Source organism: Trichosurus vulpecula, chromosome 3 (assembly GCF_011100635.1).
Source record: "Trichosurus vulpecula isolate mTriVul1 chromosome 3, mTriVul1.pri, whole genome shotgun sequence".
Classification (NCBI taxonomy): domain Eukaryota; kingdom Metazoa; phylum Chordata; class Mammalia; order Diprotodontia; family Phalangeridae; genus Trichosurus; species Trichosurus vulpecula.
This window is the reverse complement of record NC_050575.1, coordinates 167,705,884-167,733,031: the sequence shown is the minus strand read 5'-3', so window position 1 is coordinate 167,733,031 and position 27,148 is coordinate 167,705,884. Positions and strand designations below refer to the sequence as shown.

General features: G+C 41.0%; 1 protein-coding gene across 1 annotated transcript in view; it reads right to left on the bottom strand.

Moving 5' to 3' along the window:
* ADAMTS13 (ADAM metallopeptidase with thrombospondin type 1 motif 13) overlaps positions 1-27,148 on the bottom strand; it is a 52,345-nt gene that overhangs the window by 9,890 nt on the left and 15,307 nt on the right. The window contains exons 12-25 of the mRNA XM_036752712.1: positions 26,067-26,218; positions 25,851-25,914; positions 25,030-25,156; positions 19,531-19,679; positions 18,494-18,614; positions 18,254-18,334; positions 17,427-17,608; positions 10,740-10,875; positions 10,464-10,593; positions 9,627-9,806; positions 7,596-7,785; positions 6,271-6,391; positions 2,491-2,620; positions 279-458 (exon numbers count right to left, since the gene is read on the bottom strand). Coding sequence (XP_036608607.1) covers positions 279-458; positions 2,491-2,620; positions 6,271-6,391; positions 7,596-7,785; positions 9,627-9,806; positions 10,464-10,593; positions 10,740-10,875; positions 17,427-17,608; positions 18,254-18,334; positions 18,494-18,614; positions 19,531-19,679; positions 25,030-25,156; positions 25,851-25,914; positions 26,067-26,218 — 1,943 coding nt within the window. The remainder of the gene's footprint in view (positions 1-278; positions 459-2,490; positions 2,621-6,270; positions 6,392-7,595; positions 7,786-9,626; positions 9,807-10,463; positions 10,594-10,739; positions 10,876-17,426; positions 17,609-18,253; positions 18,335-18,493; positions 18,615-19,530; positions 19,680-25,029; positions 25,157-25,850; positions 25,915-26,066; positions 26,219-27,148) is intronic.

Genomic DNA, 27,148 nt, shown 5'->3' with positions numbered 1-27,148 from the left:
CCTTTGATAACACTGGTATCAGGACATAAGATTAGTGCTGACTGATTAGTCTGAATAAATGTGTTATATCAGACTTTTTTGCCAGCACAGTTAACAGTTTCAGGGGCCCTGGTTTCCCCACTGCTAGATCCAAATCTAGGTAATAATAAGCCACATTATAGCAGGTTATCCTGTACTTCCTGAACAGCCTTGGGGCATTTCCTCCCCCTAGAATGCAATCACTCCCTCTCAGTGGGATGGATTAAGCATGAAGCCCAGGGACACAAGAGTATATAGACCTGGCAGGACAGGGCTCTGGACTGCAGTCCTGGTAGCTGCTAGGCCGGGGCATCCCCCCACACTTAGAATGAGGAAGACTGATGGTCAAGCCTTTGTTCTGCCTCACACAATGAACAGAGAGTGGCACTTTCCCCCCTCCACAGGTCACTGGACAAGGAGCCAGAACTTTAATCTCCCACCTAAAGGAAAAAAAGGAAAGAATGATTGTTAGACAACAGTAGGCTCTCTTCTTAGAGAATATGTTTCCTTACTATGCTGATTTGGAAGCTGATGATGAAAATGAGGGCAGCTTGGTGGTACAGTGGACAGTGCTGGGCCTTGAGTCTGGAAGACTCATCTTCATAAGTTCAAATCTAGCCTTAGATATTTACTAGCTATGTGACCCTGGGCAAGTCATTTAGCCCTGCTTGCCTGTTTGTTCACCTATAAAAAAAAAAACTGGAGGAGGAAATAGCAAACCACTCCAGCATCTTTGCCAAGAAAACCCCAAATGGGGTCATGAAGAGTCAGACATGACTTAAAATGACTGAACTGAACCACTACCTTTATCACAGATTGTTAAGGAAGCACTTTGTGAATCTTAAAGCTCTTTGTAGTCAATTGGGAAAAAAAAATCTATGTATCAAATATCTCTGATAAGGGATATCAATTATATATATATACACACACATACATATATACATACAAATATGTACATATATACATATACATGTATGCACTAGGGATACAAATAAGAAAAGGGAAGTCAGTCCCTACCCTCAAGAAGCTTATAATCTAATAGGGGAAGACAATACAGAAAAGCTTCGAAGCTGATAAAGGAAGGGGGGAGCTGGAAGGTACCTGGTGTGGGAGCATGATGTTCAGTTAAAACTGAACAGAGTGGCTGGTGGGAAATGAAGACACAGCAGGAAAATCCTGAGCCCTCAACAGAGGGATGTCTTTGGAAGAGTTCATTGCTCCACCCTCCAGCCCTCTAATCAGAGGGAAGAGACAAAGGAGTTGTGTCTTAGGTAGTACAACTGGATCAGTCTCTATGATGATAAGCTTTCAGAGGATAAGCTTATTCTGATTGGGAGGTGAGGAGGGAATGATGTATCCAAGATGTATATAGACAACAGAAATATGTGTGGCCAAATGCTAGTTCTCAATAATAGTCAAAGTATGAGCCACCACTTCTCCAAAGAATTATAAATTATTAACAACCATGTAAAAAAATGCCCAAATCACCAATAGCAAGAGGAATTCACATCAATACAAGCCTAGAGTTTCACCTCTTGCCCAGAAAGTTGGGAAAGATAACAAAAGATGGGAATAGTCAATAAGAGGTTGTGGGAAGACAGGCATGCTAATGAATTATTGATGGAGCAGAGAATTGGTACCACCATCCTGGAAAGCAAATTGAAATGATGTAAATAAAGTGACTGAATGTTGATACCCTTTGACCCAGACATTCCACTGCTGACTTATATCCCAAGGAGATCACTGACAAAAGAGAAAGACCAAAATGTTTAGCAGCACTTTTTGTGCCAGCAAAGAACTGAAAACAAAGTAGATATCTATCAGCTGGGGAATGGTTAAACAAAATGGGGCACGTGAATGTAATGGAATATTACTCTGCTATATTAAATGATGAATGTGATGAATATAAAGAAGCATGAAAGGACTTATATGAACTGATGCAAAGTGAAATAAAGTGAGACAGAAAAATAGTATATGCAGTGACTAAAACAATGTTTTATCTAAGAAGAATGGGAGTATGTGATAGGAAAAATCACAAAACAATCAAAGCTGAATGTAGTGAAATTGTAAAGAATAAGTTTAGCCTTAAGAAAGTTATGAGAAACCAGTTTCCCCATTCTTTGCAGAGGTGGAGGACCAAGGGTGTGGAACACTGTATATAATGTTGGGATTTTTGTGTGCATGTGTTGATTGGTTTTGCAGGGTTTTTTTCTCTTCTTCCTCCTAAAAAAAATTATCATAAGGAATGGCTCTCTGGAAAGGGGTCAGGGAGAAAATGAGGAAATCCTAGATGATGCAAAAACAAAAGCTAACAACACAAATCTATTTTTTAAGAATTCTACATAAATACGACTTGGTGGTGGTGGTCCGGTGTTAGTGGTGCTGGTGGTGGTGATAGTGATGGCAAGGATACCCTGGAAGAGGAACAACTCTAAAGGTGAGGAAAGGCAGCCAAAATGTTTCTTGCTTTACCTAGGTGGACAGGAAGCAGCATGGCAGACCATCATCTGATTTGCTGGCTGGCTCACTGGGTTACACTTCTCTTCCTGGACCTCTTTCCTGCTGGCAAAGTCCAAACAAACATAGCGTAGCTCCCTTAAGCCTATGGGGGGAGAATCATAAGGTTCAGGGATTTGAAGCTGAAAAGATCCTTAGAGTCCATAGATCTAGAACTAGAAGAGTCACGAGAAGTCATCTAATCCCACCCCCTCATTTTTTCAAATAAGTAAATTGAGACCTGAATAGTATGTGTTAAAATTGTGTGTTGTTCTGGTCCCCCTGACCACCCTTACACAGACACTTCTAGCTAGTATAGTAAGTAAGCTTATAAGAAGCCAGATTGCAAAAGGGAACCTAAAAGTCGCATACATACTGTCTCAAAGATCAAAGGAGCATAATGTGCAAATCACACCTAAAATCACACCTAAGACTATGTGCAAAATCAAGGGAAGCCATCAAGCCCTTCCTTTGAGGGCCTTTTGGTCCTATGATATGTAAACCTGAGGAAATTAACATTGTTCTGTATCATTTAATAATTGATTCTATTCTCTAATTGACTCTATTCTGTATCACTACCCTTTTTTGTCATGCCACACTTCTCTGTTCTTGAGTTAAGCTCAGGAATGCCATTTCCCTTTGAATTAGTTTAAAGGTATGGTTGAAAAGAAAAATTGATACCTGCTTATTGTCTGTAAGCCCTAACTGGCTTAACCTGGTGCCATCTCCCAAAAGGTATGTCATCTGTCCTTGCCTGTGCTTGTGCAATTAGGGGAGATTTGATCTCCTCCAAGGGGGCAAGGGAGACCAGTGGTACTGATTCCCTAACAAAGATTAAGAGGCAGGTGAACCCCATAAAACAATTAACATTCTTTTATTGTCAGAGAAGGGTGTGATTAGCCACACCTAAATGCCAACCCACTTCTCTTAATATAGCCTACTGTAATGTTCCCCAACTACCCAGACTCCCTCCTTTTCTGCATGTCAATAAAGAGGGTGTCCCCTGACTTCTCACTGAGGTCACTGGACTTACTGAGGTTGCCAATCTGACCCACTCTTTTAACAGTTATATGCTTCACTGTTAATAATCTGTTTTTGCTTGGAGTATTTACCTCAGTTTACCTTTATTGAATTTACTTGACATATAACTCAGATGAGCTCCAGACATCCACAGTAAGGCAAGCAGAACACCAGATGTTGCTCATAACTAACTTTGAGATAATGTGGATATGTTAATGGAACTAAACCCAAGGTGGCATGGATAAGTCTGCCCTCCACCAAAACCCTATAAAAATGAGATCACAAACTCCTTTTCACCTCTCCCCCAACCCCTTCCATCACCACCTGGGTCCACTCTGCCAACTGCTCCCAACTCCAATCCATGGTTACATGAGTGGCTCTCTTTGCCTCTCCCCTCCCCATTCTCTTCTCCATCCTGCCTGCCTTCCTTCACCACCTCATCTCCACCCCATGTCATCTGTCTCTGTACCCATCTTGTGCTATTTTTCTCTATATTTTCTGTGTTGTTTGCCCTTGTAACCTCTATGCCTTGTTAAAGTGTAATCAAAACATTGCATCTGACTGCTGGTCTTTTTTTGGCAAGTACTCAAAGAACCAGGCATGCCTGCCCCCATTTCATAATTCCATAAATTAATTAGCAATTCAAGAGGTCACATGATTTGCACCAGGTCATGAAGCTGCAATCTGAGCCCAAGTCTTCAAATTCCAAGTCTGGATATTCTTGCCACTACATCATGCTTCCTCTTTATTGGGGATCTGCCCAATCCTGGGGGTAAAGTTTACCAAGGACAACAGAGACAACTCTTCTTATTGGTCTCAAACCCATCAGACAAGATGACATAGTTGCTTAACATTCTCCCTTCTCTCTAACCACAAAGAAACCTAGCCACAGCAAAACCATACTTTACCCTCACTGGTTTCACTCATCACACAATTCTTCTGTATTACCCCTCCCCCCATCAAAAGGGGCTAACTCTTTAATGCATTGTTGGTGGAGTTGTGAACTGATTCAACCATTCTGTAGAGCAATTTGGAACTATACCCAAAGGGCTATAAAACCATGTATATCTTTTGACCTATCAATACCACTACTGGTCTATATCCCAAAAGAAATTTAAAAAAAAAAAGGAAAAGGACCTATATGTACGAAAATATTTATAGCAACTGTTTTCTGGGGGTAAAAATTAGAAGTTGAGGAGATGCCCCTCAATTGGGAAATGGCTGAACAAGTTGTGGTAATTGATTATGATGGAATACTATTGTACTATAAGAATTGATGAGCAGGATGCTCTCAGAAAAACCTGGAAAGACTTTCATGGGCTGATGCAAAGTGAAATGTACTGGGTACAAAGTAACAGCAATATTGTAAGATGATCAGCTGTGAATGACGTAGCTATTCTCAGCAATATAGCAATGCAGGACAAGTCTAAAGGACTTATGATGAAAAATGCTCTCCACCCGCAGAGAAAGAACTGATGGTGTCTGAATACAGATTGAAGCATACTTTTTTTAAAACTTTATTTTTCTTGAGTTTTTTTCTTATCTATGTTTTCTTTCACGACATGACTATTACGGATATATGTTTTGCATGACTACACATGCATAACCTAGATCGAATTGCTTGCCTTCTCAATTGGGAGGTGAGAGTAGGGAGGTAGGAAGAGAGAGAATTTGGAACTCAAAATTTCAAAAACGAATGCTAAAAAATTGTGTTTACGTGTAACTGGGGAAAAGTAAAATAATAAAAGCTTAAAATAAAATAAAGGTTAAAAAAGAAGGGGTTTGGTCTACAGGGGTTTGGTTAAATCCACACCTCTTAACCTGATATTCAAGATCCTCTGTGGTCTGAAGCCACCTAGCTAACATCATTTATCCCCCACTGCTCCCAAACCAGACATCCTCCTCAGACAGGTTCTTATCTTCCTGACTACTGTCTTCTTCATAGACCTTAGCCATCTCCTCCATGCCCTCATTCATGTTGTTCCTCCAACGTGGATGTACTCCTTCCCCAATTCTTCCTATCCAAAACCTATTCAGCCTTCAAGGCTCAGCTCCAAGTTTGCTGACTCCATGAAACCTTCTCTGATCCCATTCCACAATAAGCCCTGAATTTTCTTGGCATTTGTGTATACAATGGATAACAACCTATCTCAAACTTGTATATACCCTACCTTGACATCTCTGGTTACTTCATGTCTGTCTCCTTAACTAGACTGGAAATATCTCAACTCCAAGAATCTTGTCTTCTCTTTTTTGGTCCTCTTCTCCCACTGTCCAGCACTAGCATTTCATAATACTCTATTTAGCAACCTAAATAGAACTGAACAACTTTTAGAGCAAGGCAAAACTCTTTTTAGGGTAGTGAAATCTTCCAGAGGGTAGGTTATCCTTGGACTATGTCTGGAAGCAGATAGAGGTAGTCAACCCTGTTCTGATTCGCCTAGGAACTCCATCATACAGTCATGTTTTTAGAGCCAAAAGGGGCCTCATTGAGTCCAACTCTTTCATTTTATAGATGAAGAAACTGACATCCATAGAAGTAACTTGCCCAAGATCATACAAATAGTGGCAGAGCAGAAATTCGACATCAGATCCTCCAACATCAAATCCAGTCAAATGGAAATTTTTCAATTGATGGTCAACTTATTCTGATTCTCATGGGAATTCTGGTGATCAGAGAGATGAAAGGCTCACATACCTCAGCCCTTTGCTACTCAAGTTCCCAAAGATCCTCACCTGTACCACAGGAGACTGAGCACTCCCCAACCAGAGGGCTCCACACATGCACTGTTAGATTCTCCTTCCAGGAAGTCCCCAGTTGGTCCATAGCTTCTTCCAGGAAAGACCCAGGTTCTTGCTGTGAAGAAATAATCAACCTCCCAGCACCACCACAGATAACATGCTGATGGACATGGGATCTGCCCATGAGACATCCAGTACTATTTGCCCAGTGTCTTAGAACATGAGAGACAGAGACACAGAAAAGAGACAGAGAGAAGGAGGAAGGGAAAGGGACAGACAAAGATAGAGACAGAAAATAAATTGGCTTGGGAATGAGAAATACTGAAACTTTCCAAGTTTACTCTACCTCCTTCCTGGAATAGATTATTTTCCTCACCCCTGACTGAGTATTCCATAAAAATGCCCTCACAAAGCCTTCCAAGAAAGAGGTATTTTTCTCTATAAGTTCAGGCAATTCATCTCTTTGCTTTGCATTCTTTTCACAAAGGTGATTATTAGATTGATTAGAAATTTCCTTCAGAGTTTGAGTCTGATACCCGAAGGTCAGGATGTAGGGGTTTGTAGTGCAACTAACGTAACAGCTAGCATTCCAGAGTGTATGTATTTACATGGCATGTTAGGTTTGCAAAATGCTTTACATATTTTATATCATTTGATCTTCATAAGAACCCTGTGAGGTAGGTATTATTATTATCTCTATTTTATAGATAAGTAGGCTGAGGTTAAGTGACTTGCCCAGGGTCACACAGCTAGTAAGTGTCTGAGGCAGGATTCAAACCCAAATCTTCCTGACTCCAAATCCTCTGATTCCCCAAATCCTAGTTGAGACCACAACAGGCAACTTGTCACTGGTGTGAAAGCCATCCAGCCTCCTAGTTCTTGGATATAGAGGAAAAGCCCAGCAACTTTTAGAAAAAGAAAGCATTCCCCTGTGAAATAAAGTCAGCCTATCTTTATAAATTTCTAATAAATGAATCCCCCTGGGCCAACTTAGAAGGAGAAGGGTGATCCAGTCTACAAATAGGACATAGTGAGATGTTCTGGTTTTTATCTTCCCTTTGGCCTGAAGCCACCAAAGCTCAAAGAAGAGACTGACTTGTGTAATGGCAGAAAAGGAAACTTCAGGGATGGTACCTTCCCAGATAAGAGGGACAGGTGGAGCCTCATCACCTTTACCCATCATCTTTCCAGCCTAACTGGATATGGGCAGTATCCCTCTTCCCACCTCCCTCCCAAACACATTCTGGATTATTCCTTTCTCACTATGAATTTGGCCCTTGGAACTGAGCAGGTAGAGGTGGCCGAGTCAGGACACTTACAGTATTCCAGCCCAGGGGGCAGACAGTCACCACACATGGCAAGAGGTGAGAAGGCTTTTCTTCCACAGAACACAGTCTGTCATCCACCGGACCTTCCAGGCCGTCCCCTTCTTGCACGCATGTCACATTCCTCTGGGCTAGACCCAGCCCACAGGCAGAAGAGCATGGACCAGGTTCTGACACCTTCCACCTGAAGACAGAATGTAAGAGTCAGGAGGTCCCTTCTTTCTCTCTGAATGCCTCTACTGTGTGGCTTGAGAAGTACCCCTAACCAAGATCACAAACCCCGAAGAAGAGAAGGTAGGAATAAAAAAAAAGAAACCAAGACACCTCCTCTCTTATCTCAGAAGAGCCATCATTCCACAGAAGAAGGTTGATAACAATAACAGCCAGCACTTTAAGGTTTGCAGAGCACCACAACCCTATGAGATAGGTGCCATTATTATCCTTATTTTACAGATGAGGAAACTGAGGCTGACTTGCCCAAGGTCAGACAGCTAGTAAGTGTCTGAGACAGGATTCAAATTCAGGTCTTCCTGACTTGGGAGTGTTCATTCTAACATGCTATCCACTCTGTCACCTAGAGGTGGCATGGAAGGTGAAAAAGTCTCCATCCTACAAGTTATATCTAAGGGCAACATGGAGAGAGAATCCCAAAGAACCATGGGCAAGGTTGATTCTACGGAAAACTCCCTGAGGAGAAAGACTATTTTGTTCTAATCTTTGCATCTCCTACATACACCTAACAGTGCCTTTCAAATAACTGGTATTTAATTAACATCTATGAATTAAGTTGAAGTGGTGTAGGTGAGGGGATGTGAAAGAGAGTCGCACTCCTCCATAGGAAGTGCTACAAGGACATGCCTGTCCCCGATATTTCTTTCCCCATTGTCCTGTTATTGAATGGCCTTCCTTTCCCGCCCAGACCACGATTAGTGTCTCTCATAGAACAGGAAATAAAGGCAGGGGACAATGATTCCAGATGACAATTGTTCAAATGAACATGTTACCCAAAAATATCTTACTAGCCCTTTTTGACTAGTACATTTTGTCTGGGGAAGAAGGGAGGAAGTTGAACAGGTGAGCTGTATGTGAGGTAAATAAAATGTGAAGACTTCACAGGGAAGATATGTATAAATATATATCTATATCTATACTAAGAAATGTTTAAAAATCAAGAAATAGGGAAGTGGAAAAATTCTGAAGCTGTGAGAGTCTGATGGCTCAGCCTCTGGGAAAGTTTACCCTGAAACTTTTTGTTCTTTCTTCTGGTTCTGGTTTAAAGATTTGCTCAGTAAGGATAGGGTCAATGTGACCTGTTTTCCTTTACTGTGAAAGTACTGTAGAAGAATGGAGAGGGTCTCCCCCTCCCCTTATCCTATTCTCCTTTAGATTTATAGATGTCACCTCAGTTGTAATCATTAACTAAGGGAATGGGAATTGGAGTTTCTGTGCCTCAATTTCCGGGTTCTTTGTCTAGCTTTCGTGCTCAGATTGTAAGCCCACCTCCCAGCCAATGGTGAGAACAGTCAGAGGTGGGCGGGAATTCCCTTGTGTTAGGTACAATTATTGGTGCTTTGCCCCTCGTAAAGCGCCTCCTTTGCTAGTTCTGCTCTGTGCTAGCAAAGGACGCCCAATTCTTGAGAACTGAATAAAATTTATTTCTGTTCCCACCCTGAGATGGCTCCTTATTAACTTTTAATTGGCGAGGGTCTTTCATCCCACACAGTTTGGTGACCCTGAGGAAATGATACAGAATAAGAGAGTTTTAGTGGGCAAAGGAGGGTAAGGGGAGAGCAAAGAAGGATGGCAGAAAAGAGTACTCAATGATGATTGGACACCTGGTTTGGGAGTAAGAGGCCTGGGCTAACAGAATACCTCTGGTGGGCTCCTGAGGGCAGGGAGGATGTCAAAGATGGTAAAGGGGAATGAAGCACTGAAAGGGGAAAAGGCTCCAAGTCAGAGTTAGGCTAGGGAGTCCCTTAAGACAGACTTTACTCATTTCACCTGGGCCATGAGTGCCCCCATTACCTGGTAAGGCAGAGCTGGGGGTTGCAGGTCTCAGTAGCAGTGGGCTGGAGAGAAGATTTGCAGTAGGATTCTGGTAACACGAGGGTAAGGTTGCCCTCCACCTTCACACAGCTTACTGTCCGTTCTCTCACTCCTCCTCCACAGGTTGTGCTACAAGGACCAAAGTCTCCTGCTGCCCAGCTAAGAAGGAAGGATGAAAGCCAGTGAGGCTTGGCCTTGCCCTAGAAGGATTCCTGGGACCAGGCTGGTTGGGGCAGACTCCCACAGAGTTCTACTGCCTTCAATCAATCAATAAACACTGAACCAGGTAAAGTAGACCCAGGCTAGGCCTGGGGTCTAAGCTCCTCTCAACTTAGGAAAAAAATGCTTTTGACTTTTGTCTAGCTGCAGGGCTACTTCCCTAAAGAGTGACAAAATCAGGACAATTGTCTCAAGGTCTGTGATTTGAAAATTCTAATGCTGCTATGGCTAGAAGCTAGTTAGCAAAAAGAAGGAGACAGGCTAAAACAGACTTGAGAATCCTATACACATAATCAATGCATTAGCTCTCTCCCAACCAAAGTTTCTCTTTTGCAACATCTTTTCCCCTGTAAGCCTTCCCCTAATCTCTCTAGTGTGAATATTTGGGAAAAGGGGGTAAGAAATGCTCAGTATAATCTAGTCCCAGCCCATGGCCTTAGGCATAGCTCCCATCAGCTGCCTACATAGCTGAGTAGTAACATAAATGCATGGGTGAGAATGAGAATGGAAGGTGAGAGCTAAGTAGCCACATAGTCCCCAAGTAACTATCTTCTGCCAAGAGGATTATGAAATCAAAACCATATCAGCAGCACTCACTGTGGTGGGCATGGCCCGGGGACACAGGGTTCCTTCCATGACAGGGGCTTCACAGTCCCTCCACAGAAGACATCATCAGTCCACTTGTTCTGGACTTGGTCAAAGCAGCTATAACTCACTTGACGTACTCCTGAGAAGAAAAACAACACAAGGAAAGGCCTAGGCTGTCCTTCTGCCTGAGGTTTTAGGGTGAAGTTCATCTAGACCCTTAGGAGAAGAAGTAGTAATTCCTTTCTGCTGGTGAAGGAAGTAAAATACCAGCCTCCTAAGCCTCACCTTCCCCACAGCTTACTGAACAGGCCCCAGGTACCACTGCCCACACCCAGGCCTGCAGCTGCTTAGGCTTGAAGTAGCTGAAAGTGATCCCAGGGCTGGTGAGGTTTCCATATTCATTCCCATACTTCCTGTAAACCTGCATCAGAATAGGATGAAAGAGTTTAAAATAAATTGAGAGTCCAGAGTAAAGGAGAATGAATCATCCAGACCCTACTTCCTCCTTTTAAATGAAATTTTTTTATTGATGTCATTTGTTTTTATGTCACCTTCATCTCTAAATATATATCCCTTCCCCTTTCTTCTACACAAAAAGCCATACCTTGTATTTGTTATATAATAAAAAATACAGCAGAATTTTTTAAAAGAAGGAAAAAATGCAATTTAGCAAAACTAAAAATCACTTCAAGAAAGTCTTAAAGTATAGGCAAGGGCCCACATCCATAGTCCCCCAACTCTGCAAAGAAAGGAGAGAACAGATTTTCATACCTCTTCTCTAGGGTGAAATGTGATCATTATAACTATATAACGTTCAGTCTTTGTTCTCTCTGTGTACATTCCCATACTTGTTGGGCACATTGTGCTCCTGATTCTGCTTACTTCACTCTGCAGTAGTTCATAGGTCTTTCCATGCTTCTTTGAACTCATTTTTATCATTTCTTATGACATAGTCTATTATACTCACATACCACAATTTGTTCACCAATACTGTTCACCAAAACTGTTTCCAGTTCTTTGCTACCATAAAACAGGCTGATATGGTTATCTGGATACACACACACACACACACACATATACATATATGCATATATGTATATGTGTATATGACATCATATAAATTTCTCGGACTAACAGAAGAGGTAATAGATTACTTAAATAACTATCTTAGAAAAAGAAATTGAACAAGCCATAAATGAGCTCTCTAAGAAAAAATTCTAAGAACGAGATGGGTTTACAAGTGAATTCTATCAAACATTTAAAGAACAATTAATTCCAATACTATTTAAATTATTTGATAAATAAAAGAGTTCTACTAAATTCCTTCTATGACACAAATATGATCTTGATACCTTAACCAGGTAGAGCCAAAGCAGAGAAAGAAAATTATAGAGAATATTAATGAATATTAATGTAACAATTTTAAATAAAATACTAGCAAGGAAATTACAGTAATATATCACAAAGATCATACACCATGATCAGGTGGGAGTTATGTCAAGAATGCAGGGCTGGTTATATATTAGGAAAACTATAAACATAATTGACCATATCAATAACTAAAACAACAAAAATCATATAATTATCTCAATAGATGCAGAAAAAGCTTTTGACAAAGTACAACACCCATTCCTGTCAAAAATTCTAGAAATAATAAAAATGCAAAATAGTGTATAAAAATATTTATAGCGGCCCTTTTTGTGGTGACAAAATATTGGAAATTGAGGGGATGCCCACCAATTGGGGAATGGCTGAACAAGCTACAGTATATGAATGTAATGGCATACTATTGTCCAATAAGAAATGATGAACAGATTTCAAGAAAACCTGGAAAGACTTGTACGAACTGATTCAAAATGAAATGAACAGAACCAAGAAAACATGATATACACTATCAGCAACAGTGAGTGATGATCAACTATGAACGACTCAGCTCTTCTCAGCAATGTAATGATCCAAGACAAGTACAAAGGACTCACAAAGGAAAATGCTATCCATATCCAGATAAAGAACTAATGGAATCTGAATGCAAATCAAAGCATATTTTTCTCACTTATTTTATTCTTTCTTTTGTTTTTTCCCCCTTTAGTTCTGTTTCTCCTTTCACAACTGTGACTAATATGGAAATATGTTTTACATGCTAGCACATGTCTAAACTGTATCAAACTGCCTACCATTTTCAGAAGTGGGGAAGGAGGAAGAAAAATTTGGAACTCAAAATCTTGTAAAAATGAATGCTAAAAATTTTCTTCATATGTAACTGGGGAAAAAATAAAATACTATTTACAAAAAAAAAAACACTAGAAAACAACACCCACTGTTAAAAACACTAGAAATAAATGGAGCTTTAAAATGATAAGTAATTTCTATCTAAAACCATCAGCAAGCATTATCTATAATGAGGACAAAATAAAAGTTTTCCCAGTAAGATAAAGGGGGAAGCAAGGATGTTCATTATCTCCACTATTATTCAGTATTATACTAAAAATGCTAGACTTCTCGGCCTACAGATGGTAAGGAGGGTCAGACAACTGGTCAGAAGGAGATTACAGGAGTCCCTGTGCTAGCACCAGGAGCAGGACTCTGTTGCATTGCCCATACTTGGATCTGGGTCACAGTCCTGTGTTTCAGTCCCAGGGTGAGGAGTAGTACTAGCACACCAGGGCTTGTAGCTACCAGGGAGCTGAAACCCTAGTCACAGTTCTAGGGCATAAAAGAGTGCTTGTGAATGTTCACAGACCAGAGCACAGACCAGGAGAGTAGTAAACACACCTCTCCTTAGATAACAAAGTCAAAATTCCTTTAAAAAAGAGGATAGGCCAAATGATAAAAGAGGCACAAGAATCACTGAAGAGAAGAATGCCTTGAAAGGCAGAATTGGCCAAACTGAAAAAAGAGGTACAAAAATTCACTGAAGAAAAGAATTCCTTAAGAAGTAGAATTGGTCAAACAGAAAAGGAGATTTAAAAAAGCCTAATGAAGGAAATAGTTACTTAAAAATTACAATTGGGCAAGTAGAAGCTAATGACTTTATGAGACATCAAGAAGCAATCTAAACCTAAAGAATGAAAAAATAGAAGAAAATGTGAAATGCCTCACTGGAAAAACAACTGACTTGGAAAATAGATCCAGGAGAGACAACTTACAAATTATTGGATTACCTGGAAGCCATGATCAAAAAAAGAGCCTAGACATCATCTTTCAAGAAATTATCAAGGAAAACTGCTCTGATATTCTAGAACCAGAGGGTAAAATAGAAGTTGAATCCCAAAATGAAAACTCCCAGGAATATTATGGCCAAATCCCAGAGCTCCCAGGTCAAGAAGAAAATATTACAAGTAGCCAAAAAGGAATAACTCAAATATTGTGGAGCCACAGTCAGGATAACACAAGATTTAGTACTTTCTACATTAAAGCATCAGAGGGCTTGAAATATGATATTCTGAAGAGAAAAACAGCTAGGATTACAACCAAGAATCAGCGAGGTTTCCCTTCAGGGAAAAAAAATGGATATTCAATGAAATAGAGGACTTGTAAGCATTCCTGATGAAAAGAACAGAGCTGAATAGAAAATCTGACTTTCAAATACAAGACTCAAGAGAAGCATAAAAAGATAAACAGGAAAGAGAAATCATAAGAGATTCAATGGCCTTAAACTGTTTACCTTCCTACCTGGGAAAATGATACTTGTAACTCCTAAAAACTTTCTCATTATTAGGGCAATTAGAGAGAATATACATAAGACAGAAGGCATAGGTGTGAATTGAATATGATGGGATGATTATCTAAAAAAATTAAATTAAGGGGTGAGAAAGAGGAATGCACTGAAAGAAGGGGAAAGGGAGAGACAGAATAAAGTAAATTATCTGGCATTAAAGAGCTTTCACAGTAGAGGGTAACATGGGGGATGTGGAGGGTAGAGAGCACGTGAACCTCACTTTCATCAAAATTGGCTCAAAGAGGGAATAACATACACATTCAGTTGGGTATAGAAATCTATCTTACCATAGTAGAAGGGAAAGGGGATAAGACAAAGGGGGGGGAAGGGGTGCTGATACAAGGAGGGCAGATTGGGGGAGGCAAAAGTCAGAAGCAAATACTTTTGAGAATGGACACAGTGAAAGAAGAAAGAGTAAGATAAACACGGAGAAAATAAGATGGAAGGAAATATGCAGTAATTATAATCATAGAAAAAAATTCACAGCAAGTTTCCCTGATAAATGACCTTATTTCTCAAATATATAGAGAACGGAGTGAAATTTATAGACATAAGAGCCATTCCTCAATTGATAAATGGTCAAAAGATATGAACAGGCAGTTTTCAGATAAAGTAATCAAAACTGTCTATAGTCACATGAAAAAATGCTCTAAACCACTATTGATTAGAGAAATGCAAATTAAAACACACCTATCAGATTGGCTAATATGACAGAAAAGGAAAATGAAAAATGTTGAAGGGGATGTGGGAAATTTCAAACACTAATGCACTGTTGGTAAAGTTGTATACTGATTCAACCATTCTGTAGAGCAATTTGGATCTATGCCCAAAGGGCAATAAAACATTAATACAATAAAACATGCATACCCTTTGACCAAGCAATACCACTACTAGGTCTGTATCCCAAAGAGATAAATAAAAAACAGAAAGGAAAAGGACTATATGTACAAGAATATTTATAACAGTTTTTTTAGTGGTGGCAAAGAATTGGAAATTGAGGGGATGTCCATCAATTGGGTAATGGCTGAACAAGCTGTTGTATATGATCATTATAGAATATTGTTGTGCTAAAAGAAATTAAATGCAGGATGCTCTCAGAAAAACCTGGAACAACCTACATGAACTGATGCAAAGTGAAACGAGCAGAACCAGGAGAACATTGTATATATTAACAGCAATAGTATATGATGATCAACTGTGAATGACTTAGCTATTCTCAACAATGCAATGATCCAAGACAATTGTGAAGGATCTATGATGGAAAATGCTATTGACCTCCAGAGAAAGAAGTGATAGAATCTGAATGCAGATTGAGGCATACATTTTCTTTACTCTCTTTGTTTTTCTTGGGGTTTTTGTGTATGTTTTCTTTTACAACATAACTAACATGGAAATATGTTTTGCATGACTGCACATAACCTATATCAAGTTGCTTGCCTTCCCAATTTGGCAGGGGAAGGTGGGAAAGAGGAGGGAGTGAGACAATTTGGAACTCCAAATTTTTTTTAAAAAAAGACTGTTAAAAACTGTCTTTATATGTAATTAGGAAAAAAATAAAATATTAATTTTTTAAAGATTTTTTTTAAAAGGAGAAAACATGAATGGAAGGCAGGGAACAGAGATGGGGATCTGGAAGAATTTCAAGTAGGATCATAGATTTAGAACTGGAAGGATTGTAGAGGCCATCAAGTCCTATCCCCTTATTTTATACATGAGAACACCAAGACCCAGAAACACTGAAGGACTTGCCCATTTACAGGCAGTAAGTGGCAGAGCAGGGATCCAAACCTAAATCCAGCTCTCTTTCCACTGCATAACATTGAGGTGGAATCAGAACTGAGCATTGAAGAGAGTTCAGATTCTAAGAGGTAGAAATGAGACAGGCAGAGAGTAAGGAGATGTACTGCTAAATTTGAAGCACAGCTAATAAACGAGTTTGGCTGGAATGTAGAATGTATGAAGGTAAAGAATATGAAATATGTTGGGAAAATAGGTTGTTCAGGAGAGACATTTAGACTAGATTTAGTAGTTATCATGTAGAGATGACCTGAATCCATAGAAACTGATTAAATCACCAAGAGAGAATATAGGAAAAGAAGAGAAAGCTTCCAATAGGACCTTGGAGAACATCCTTGCTTAGGAGGTAAGAGATGGATGAAGATCCATGGAAAGAAGGAAGGGAGGGAAGAAGAAAGAGAGGAAGAAGGAAGGAAAGAGAAAAAAGGAAGGAAGGAAGAGGAAGGGAAGAAGAGAGAAAGGAATGAATAGAAAGAAAGGAAAGAAAGAAAAAGGAAGGAAGGAAGGAAGGAAGGAAGGAAAGAAGGAAGGAAGCAAGGAAGGACAGAAGGAAGGGAGGGAGGGAGGAAAGATTTTTCTCATCTAGCCATAATAACTGAGAGCAAGGAGTACCCTTTATCTTTGCTATCCCTTTAGTCACCTCCTCTCTCAACTACTTTTAGCTCCATGAGGTAGCTGAGAAGAACATTCCAGTGGTCTCCTTCTTCCATGGCTTTTAATACGACTTGGATGAGTTGGGAGCTAAAGGCCTTTGGGTAAGATGGAAAACCACAAAGTCTTGCAATTGATAAATGCTTTTTCCCATTCATTTATTCATAATTAGTTCTTATTAAAGGCATATTACCATCTTAAAATGTGGAATTTCAACCTATTTATGGCTTAGGAGCCTAACAAGTTACCTTAGGTACATAGAGGTTAAGTGACTTGTCAGGAGTCAAATAGTAAAAGTGTCAGAAATGAGATTGACTTGTGAAGATCATATAGCCATTAAGAGTCTCAGAGGTGGGATGTGAATTCAAGTCTCCTCGACTCAGTACTTGATCCACTATGCTGTACAGCCTCCACCCTACCATCTGAGGATTCAATGAGTATGGGAGTGTTATCTCTTGGGTTCTATTTCTCCCCCTTCCACTGATGTTCTTCATTTGTCTTTGCTTCAGATTCCCATCCCTAGGGAGATGGGGGCAGAAAGCAGTCCCTTTGTGAATCCAAGGCACTTTTCTCTTCAAGAAGCACTACCAGCACTCCCCAGTCTACTTTGGCACATGTTATGTCCAACAGCTGTCTCAGGTGACTTTTATTAAAGATCACTTTCCTAAAAATACATTATTAATTTTATTCCTCTGAAACTTTTAAATCCCCATGTCTGGTTTAAAAGAGCAACCAGGAGGGAGAGTCACAGCCAAACTTTGACCAACTCACCACTGCCTTTAACTACCCACTACTTCCATCCTCACCTGTATTTCAATGTCCTCTTGGGTGGGTCCTCTGATGTGGATCTCCTCTAGGTGGGGCATCTTTTCCTTGGTGAGGAAGACCTTGTACTCAATCTGGTTGTCTTCCAGGACGGAGGGGTAGGTGGTGTTGAATGAGATGCTCCTCTTCCCAGACACCACATATTGTCCTCTTATCTTCACGGCTATGCTCCAGAACAGCGTTAATATTAAAGGAAGCACATTAGCCATCTGTTTCCACTTTCTGTCCACAGTCAGGGACTGATACATAAACCTCTGGACACCCAGGAAAGTCTTAGCCAGAGAGGCTTAGGGAATGGGGTGGGAGATGTGAGCAGGACCAATGGAAGTAAAAAGGGAAAAGTCACAAAGGACAAGTGGGATACCATCTCAAATGGCTGGCCACTGCAGCTAAGAGTTACATCAGATGGGTTTTTTTTTTCCTTCTGTGAACCACACAGCCAACATGATGGAAAAGACAACAGATTTGTGGTCAGACAGCCTTGAGTTAGAATTCTGGCACTACCATTCATTGCCTTTCTGACCCTGCACAAATCACTTATTAACCACTCTGGACCTCAGTTTGTTTATCTGCAAAATGAAGGGCAGCTGTACCTATGATCGTTCGGAAATGGAAATATTTTCACTGCAATGTGAAACATACCAATGATTGACACATGGTAAACACTTAATAAATGCTTTTCAATCCATTCAGTGCTCATAAACAGTGCTAACTTCAATGGGTTTTTATAGATATTCTAAGGTCAGTTGTAGGCAAGACCCAGAAGGGTTGACTAATTGTGGTGTTGCCTTTTTTCCTGCCTACTTACCCAGGTGTGTGAAGAGAGGTTTCTGGTTGGTGATATGCACAGTGGTGAAATTAGGAGGAATTGTCAGGAAAGTGACATACTCTAGGAGGAAATTCAAACAGGAGATGGGTCATGCCCCTTGATCAGAGTCCTATGGAATTAGCCTGGGTTGTCCTGTATTTTCTCATCAGATTGCCAGTGAAAAGGAAACTTTTGTTAAGGAAAAGCACCATCCCCAAGCTGGGAAGGGTTCTGCTGTACCTTGGGCCCTCCCTCCAGTGTAAGAGCCGCTCACTCTACTGCACGAGGTGTTGTCTCCCCCACAGATCTGACACACATCCTTCACATGTCCAGAATCCATCCTGCCATCGCATCCAAATGCCTGATCAAAAGAGAAGGCAACAGATTGGATTATGGGGTACAAACAAGACTAGGACCTGATCTTCCTTACTTTTCTCTTCCCAGGGCCATTTCAGACCCATCTAGGTTGTTGGGGGGGGAAGACTCGCCACCTCTGGGAACACCCTCCCTCCTTGCATTACCTTTTATCCTGGCTGCTCCACTACTCACAGGACTTAGATGAAAACTTAGATAACAACTTTATTCCTTCCTATGAGATGGAGGACCACCAGGCTTTATCATCTACCCTGCCACTCAACCCTCTGGTCCTCCAGACTTTACCATTTGCCCTATCTCTATACCCTGCAGTGCCCACCTCCACTGTTATCAATTTACTTATATAATCCAGGGGCCCGTGAGTCTTGTCATCTACCCCGTCACTTTTGGGTCTTTTGGGTCTTTCCATTCAATTTGCTGCTGACCTCTATTTTATGTGTTGTCTCCCCCAATGAGAGTGTAAGCTCCTTAAGGACAAGGACTGTCTCACCAAAGCTTAATATAATGCTTGGCACATGGTAAGTACTTAATAAAGCTTTTTCATTCATTCATTCATACATGCATACATACACAAAGCCAGCCTGGACAAGTGCCTAAATAGTGTGATTTGAGGGGAGAGCAAATGGGATGATGCCAGAGACAAATTTCACCTACTTCAACGCCGTACCTTGGGTTTGTGGAAAACAACCAACATTTTATTAAGTGCCTACTATGTGCCAGGCATTGTGCTAAGCACTGGGGATACAAAAAAGGCAAAAAAAAAGTCCCTGCCCTTAAGAAGCTTACAATCTAATGGGGGAACCAAAAATTCCTTCAAGCTTCAGTCTGATTTTCCTAGACAGACAGACAGACAGACACACACACACACACACACACATACAGAGGAAAACGGCCTTACATACCCTGCATCTGCCCATCACACAGAGGCTCGTGGTCCCCTCTGCCTGGTGATCTGTGGGCACACATCGAGTACCATCCAGGAAACTTTCCCCACGGCTCACTATGAAATTCTTTCCAGCTGCCCAGCACATATGCTTACACAGATCATTTCCTGGGAAGGCAGAGATGTGAAGGAACTCTGTGTTATATTACCTGATGCCTAAGAGGGCGAAGAAAGTGTGGAGGGAGCAATGATAGCCTGTGAAATCAGGTTAGGTCCTGCAGAGCTTTCGTCACTGGCCTTAGAAGTAGATCTAGCTTGAGGACTGCTATTGGTAGCTATTTTTTTAAGCTCTGTATTAGCAATTTAGATTTGAAGATCTTTCTCACCCATTAATAGGCCACGTGACCTGCTTACGTCACAGTAAGTCTAAGACACGTGGTGGAAGGAGCTTCCTGGCAGGAAAAGGAAGTTATAACACAGGATATGGAAGGATGGAGGGGGAGGGAGAGAGGGGGAGTGAGAGATGGGGAGAGAGAGGGAGGGAGGGAGGGAGGGAGAGAGAGAGAGAGAGAGAGAGAGAGAGAGAGAGAGAGAGAGAGACCGCGTGAGCAGTTAGAACTGAACAGGCTGACTTAGCTGTACTGTGAGTTTGTCTTTGGGGAGATCCCAGCAGGGGGTCGGAGAGGTTTTTGGATGGCAAGTCTCCAGATTGTGCTATTGTGCGTGGAATGTTTCACTGCTGTGATAGACTGGATAAGTTACTTGTGGGATATGATTCTCTGGTGTCTGAATAAATGGTTTACTTCTTCTACCTTCTATGTGGAGAGTCTCATATACTTCGCAATACAAAACTACATAGGCATTTTGACAATTATCATCTATATTGTTATTATTGCCTTACTGTTATATTTGGCAACTAGGAGAATGGGATCACAATGTTTAAGATCTCTGTTTAGAGGCAGAAGGGCAAAAAATGGTTGTCCCAGAATGGGAGAATGTAACTTATTGCTCCCTAGCAAGAGAATGGTCTAAGGGCACTAGTCTCTGTGAGGACTGCAAGCAGAGGCTACAGAATGGAGGACCTAGAGATTTGGAGCGATGTCTCAGAGAGGTTATTGTTGAGCCAGGAATGGATATCCCAAGAGTGATCTCTAGACAAGGCTGGATTTTACTCACAGTCTATCGTATTGCATGTGAACACAGAGACAGACTATTAGGAGAGAGAGCTCAAGCTCAGACAGTTACTGAAACGTCTGAGAACACTCAGCCTATACCACAGCAAGATGGAGAAACTCAAGTGGTAGAGCAGCAGGAAGCTAACAGCCTTCTCGTAAATTCAGCTGGAAGGCAGAGGGAGCCAAGGAGGTCAAGAGTGCACCTCAGTTCAGCCCAGGTCTAGCAGTCAGTCTGGGTACCATGGTAACAGGGGCAGAGAATCTAGACAGGAGGATACAAGGTCAGAATCTCAGGTAGGAGGTGATACTTTGTCGCATAGTACTTCTCATAGAGAGAGTGAGACATTGTTACACTCTCAAACAGAAATGCGCCCCATACAGCAAAGGAGACAGGAAAAAAGATCATCATACTCAAGTTTAGGGAGATTTTGGAAGATTTTACACAGCAGGAAATCACAGATATCTTGAGTAGGTTCACCCAGAGAATGGGAGAATCGTTAATATCTTGGATTGTGAGAATCAGTGATGAAGCAGGAGTGTCTCCAGATTCTGTGGATTATATGAGATTTCATAAGTATTAGAATTCTTTTGTACAGCAAGCTTTTAGGGATTATAATTTGCAAAGAACTAACCAAACAACCAATTTGTTGGCTTTGGCTGTGACAGGCTGTAAAGAGGAATATCCTGCTGATACTATGTGGCCTGCTGCAGACAGACCCTGGTATTCAATTAGGGACTGTACGAGAAAGTTAAAACAGGAGGTAATGAAGACTGCTATTATTTTGGGGAATGCCGAAGTTTATTATGAAACTCCCTTGGGAGTCTCTCATAGGAATCTGATAGTTAAAATGGCACGCTTCACTTATAAACATGTGATTCTGACTTTGCTGATGGCAGAAGTAGGGAACCCTCTTTCAGAGGTGCTGGATAAGATTTCACAGTTGACTTAAGAGACTGGGGAAATAATAAGTTTCCTCGGGAGAGAAGGGTACAAAACCAACAGATCCACAGTCAGAATAGAATGAGGAGGAAAGAGATGTTTACTGTTTTACTGAAAGCAGGGGTAGATTTTAGAAGAATAGATGGTATTCCAACTAATGAGATATACAAAATGCACTGAGATAAGGGACTTAATAGCAAATGGAATAGAGAAGTAAGAACTGCCCCTACAAATCCCACAGATCTTGAACCCTTGTATCCAAGTGAGTCACACCTTCAAGAAGACTAAGGAATAAGCCAAGCCCCAGCTCAGATTAAAGTACACAGACAGAATTACAGACCCTATATTAATGTGACTATATATTGGAAGAATGGAACAAATACTACAACTAGGGCATTGATAGACACTGGGGCAGAGGCCAGCTTGATTTATGGAAACCCTGACAAATTTAAGCATGGAACTCCTATTACCATTACAGGACTGGGAGGGGCTGAAATATCAGCTGAAATATCACAAGTGAAACTGATGATAAAAATTGGACAATTGCCTAAGAAAGAATATACCATGGTCATTGTACCCATTCCTCAATACATCATTGGAATAGATATATTGAAAGGTATGACTCTGAATTTGCCTGAGGGGAGATATCAATTTGCAGTAAGGAAGGTAGGAATTAATAGAGTTCTGGTGGGAAAAGTAAAGATGGACCCAATTACTTTACCTGAACCTTCTAAAGAAATTACTTTGAAGCAGTATCATGCACCAGGTGGGCAACATGAAATTGCCAATACTATAAAAGAATATGTTAAAGCAGGAGTGTTAGTACCTATAACCACTCCATGCAATAGTCCTGTATGGCCAGTACAAAAGTCAGATGGAACATGGAGAATGACGGTGGACTATAGACAACTGAATAAAGTGACTCCTCCCTTGTATGCTGTTGTTCCAGATACTGTTACAAGCTCCTATTCTTGTTTTGTGATAGAAGATACCCCAATATATATAGTATAAGACAAAAGCCCTGAATGAATGTTCACTTGTTTATTACACTTCTAGAGCAGACTTTAAAGTTTAGAGACAAGTTTGGGAGAACTGAATTAAGTCATGTCCCCCAGAGATAAACAGGGGATATAAATAAATTTTTCTCAAGAGAAAAAATGCAAACCCTTAACAACCATAGGATATCTCCAAATCACCAACGGCAATAGAAATGCCACTCAAAACAACCCTGATATTTTACCTCACTCCCAGGGAATTGGAAAAGATGACAAAACACGGGAGCAGTCAGTATTGGAGAGGATGTGGAAAGATAGGCACACTAATGCATTGTTGGTGGAGCTATAAGTTTCCATTGTGAAAAACAATTTGGAATAATGCAAATAAAGTTGACTAAATATCACTATCTTTTGACTCAGAGATCTCACCATTAGCCATATACTCCTAAGGAGGTAACTGACAAAAAGTTTCCACCAAAATATTTATAGCAGCATATTTTGTGGTAGCAAATAACTGGAAACAAAATAGATGCCTATTAATTGGGGAATGTCTAAACAGATTATGACATATGAATGTAATAAAATATTACTGTGTAGTAAGAAATGATAAATATGTTGAATACAGGGATGCATGGAAAGACTTACATGAACTGATGTAAAATGAAGTACGCAGAGCCAAGAAAACAATAAACACAATAACTACAACAACAAAAATGTAAAGAGCAGCAACCACAAAACACTGAAAAAATGAATTCTGCAAAATTATGCAGACTAAGCGTGGCCCTAAAAGAAGAGATAAAGGAAGACATTGACTGATTCTTCTGAAGTAGTGGTGCATTCAGGAAGGCCCATGAGTGTGGAATTTTACATGTTACATCAGATTTTTTAAATGTATTGCTCAGTTTTGCTGAATTTTTTCCTCTTCTTTTTCTTTTCTTAATTTTTTAATTCTTTGTTATAAGAGATGACTGGGGGGAAGGGGAATGGGGGGAATTCAGTTAAATAAAAACAAAATATAGCAGTAATATATTTTTTAAAAAAGAATTGTCATGTATTTAGTCACGGATAGTCCTAAAAGAATCTTTGGAGGGTTCTGTGTGAGGGTTTGGGTTTTTTCTATCTGCTATCCTTATATTCCTAAACCATGAGTCCCCATCCAAACCCCCTAGGTGTTATAGCTATAGAGATAATGACCATTTGTATGGAAGAAAGGACACCTTAGCTCTGGAAATACATAGGTAAGAAGATAGACCCACCTAGCCCAAGGCAATGAAAACAGACCCTTATCTGTATGCAGCATACTACAAACTTTCACAGTAAGCAATGGAATAAACCAACAGAAGAGAGCAGCAGGCCTACAGGCAAACATACACACACTTGTTTTTTTGTTTTTCCTCCTTCTATGCCCTCTCAAGCAACTGTAATGCTCTAATATCCTAACAACTCAGGAATGGAATCATTAGGTGAAACCTAGTCTCCCCACCCATTAAAACCCAGGAAAGCTTAAAGCATGATGGGGAAGTGAGGAAAGTTGTCAGGAATGCCATAAATCATGAGAGAAGCTAAGATTTTGCTTGAGAATCAAGGAGTGTCAGGAGCTTCCAAAACTAGAGGGCTTTTTTCTTCCTGGGTTGGCTTCTCAACTTTAGGCCCTAAACACTACTAGCACTGGCAGTAGGGCTGAATTCTGATGCCTGGCAAATGCAAATACCCAGGTCAATCAGCAACTGTTTTCCTACCCTGGGACCAAGGGCCATCGCACTACATCCTAAAATTTAATAAATGTGGCTTCTGATACATATGTTTCAAACATGTTCTTTCTTGTCTTTTCTGTTGTGGCCATTTATCCATCACAAAACCATCCACTTAGAGAGCACTTGCTTCTAAATAATGGGGAAAAAAAGAACTGAATCCCAGTAAGTCCTTTCAACCCCCGATACAGTTTCTGATGAGAGTCTCTACCCCAAAATGTCTCCAGTATACTCTATTATTCTAACCTTATTATTTCATTCCTTTGGGCATTTAAGGCTTCTAGGAGTCATCATGAGCAGTTAGTTATAAGCAGGGACATATCTCCAGCACATAGGACAGTACCTGGTACAGAGTAGGCATATCACAAATGCTTGTTGATTGATTGATCCTGGGACTTTACAGATGAAGAATATGAAGCCCAGAAAGGTTAAGTAACTTGCCCAAAGCCACAGAGGTAACAGATGATAGAGCTGGGATTTGAACCCTGACACTCTGACTTTAAAACTAATACTCTTGCCAATGCACCACAAAGGAATGGGACACAGAGGTGATGGAAGGATGCCAAAAATAAATTCTAGCAGTGCAGTCACAGTATTTCGAGAATCACAGAGAGAGATGACCTCACTTCTCCCCTGGTATCCTCATCCCCTTCCTACCTTGGCTATACTGAGCAGCTGACTTCCAGCTATAGAAGGTGGGGACTCCCGCAGTGAGGTATAGTGGCTTCCCATCAGTCGCAGCACATTGTTCAGACATGAACTCTAGCTGGGTCTTTACACAGGCCTACGGGGAATATTCAGGGAAGACAGAAAGTGAGCTCTGGCAGACAAGACTATTGAGTGGAAATCTCCAATTATTTAAACTTGGTCAGGAAAACTGTGGGTAGTCAGAAAAAAAATGAAGAGAGGATCTCCAAAAGAGACTTAGTGCATCTCAGCTTCTTGCATGCCAAAGTCCATGAGGATAGCCAGCATTAAGGCCTTTCTAGGGTGAGACACAATGTGTCTAAAATTTTTTTTTACATAATTTGCTCCCCTAATGTCCTGGGACATGGGATCTCAGAGTGCTTTGCCTGGGGAAGAGAGAATGATAGAGGCATAACATCTTTCTTCAAATACCTGAAGGGCTATCACATACTTATTTTGTACAGCTCTGGAAAATAAAATTAAGATGCACAGATAGAAGTTAGCAGGCAGATTGCAACTCAGCTTTGTATTGCCTATGAAAGGTAGCAAAGTCCCTGTAACTGGCAGTGCAGATGTCTCTGCTTCTCCCTACCCATCTGGGAGTGTAGGATTTAGTCCTTTCTTATCTCTATCAGTTCTGAAAGTTTTTCCCTAGGGTAAAGGCTGTAATGACCTCTAGGGTCTTGTCCTATTAGACACTCACTGCAGTGGCTTTGGCTCCTCCAGATGATAGGACTCAGGGTTAACAGAGGTCTCTACCCCACCAACTGGTCTAAAGGGAGCATCCCTACCTGAGTGTTGCACAGTTCAGCCTTGAGGTCAGCTCCTGCACAGTCACGACCACCAAAGGCAGGTCTGAAAAGCACCATTGGGCAGAGTCAAGAGGGAGAGCAATATGGACAGCTTCCTTGCCACAGTGTACCTACAGCCTGCTCCTAGATGAAGTGCCTGTGTTCTCTCACCCCAACCCACACCCACCCAACCCCAGAAACTGAAGTCCCATGTACCTGGGGTTGTTGCACTGCCGTCTTCTGGTGATGACTCCTCCTCCACAGGTTCGAGAGCAAGTGCTAGGAGGGCCCCAACTAGACCACTGTCCATGTACCAAAGAGACTGGGGTCAACTCTTCCAGAGAACGGCAATGTCCCTTAGAGCACCACTGGAACAGAAAAACATGTTGAAAATAAAGTAACTAAAATGTCCATATCCCCTTTGATCCAAGGATTCCACTGCTAAGCATATACATGGAGGGATGGAGAGAAGGGGAGAGAGAAGGGGGAAGGGGGAGGAGGAGGAGGGAGAGAGAGAGAGAGAGAGAGAGAGAGAGAGAAGAAGAAGAAGAAGAAGAAGAAGAAGAAGAAGAAGAAGAAGAAGAAGAAGAAGAAGAAGAAAGAGGAAGAGGAGGAGGAGGAAGAGGAGGAGGAGGAAGAGGAAGAGGAGATGAGGAGACAATTCTACCTACTTTTTTGCAGAGGTGAGGGACTATGGGCATGGAAGACTGCATAAAATGTCAGACTTTTAAAATGTGTTAGTTTTGCTGAACTCTTTTTTTTTTTTCTTTGCTGTTCTTTCCTATAAGGAATGGCTCTTTGGGAAGGGGGTGGAAGGAGGACTATTTTAGGAAAGCTGGGTGATTTTTTTTAAACATACTAACCAGCCACTGTGAGCTAGTCATTGTAGGTATGTTTTTTTAAAACCCACATTTCTGCATTGAGGCAGATAATCAACGCAAAAAAAAAGTGTCAAACTCATTTGTCATTCCATATACTCTATTGAGTGGTGAGGTCAGTGACTGTAGCCTCCTTACTGTTCCTCCCACAAGACACTCCATCCTCTGGCTCTGGGCCTTTTCTCTGGCTGTCCCCCCTACCTGAAATGAGCTCCCTGCTCAGTGAGGGGAGCAGAAGCAGAAGAACATTCTATATGATTACAGACACACAGTATCTATAAGGACTGACTTTGATAGACTTGGCTCTTCTCATCAGTGCAAGGTTCAAAGACAGCTCCAAAAGACTCATGATGGCAAAGGCTATGCACATCCAGAGAAAGAACTGTGGAGTCTGAATGCAGATTGTGGCAAACTATTTGC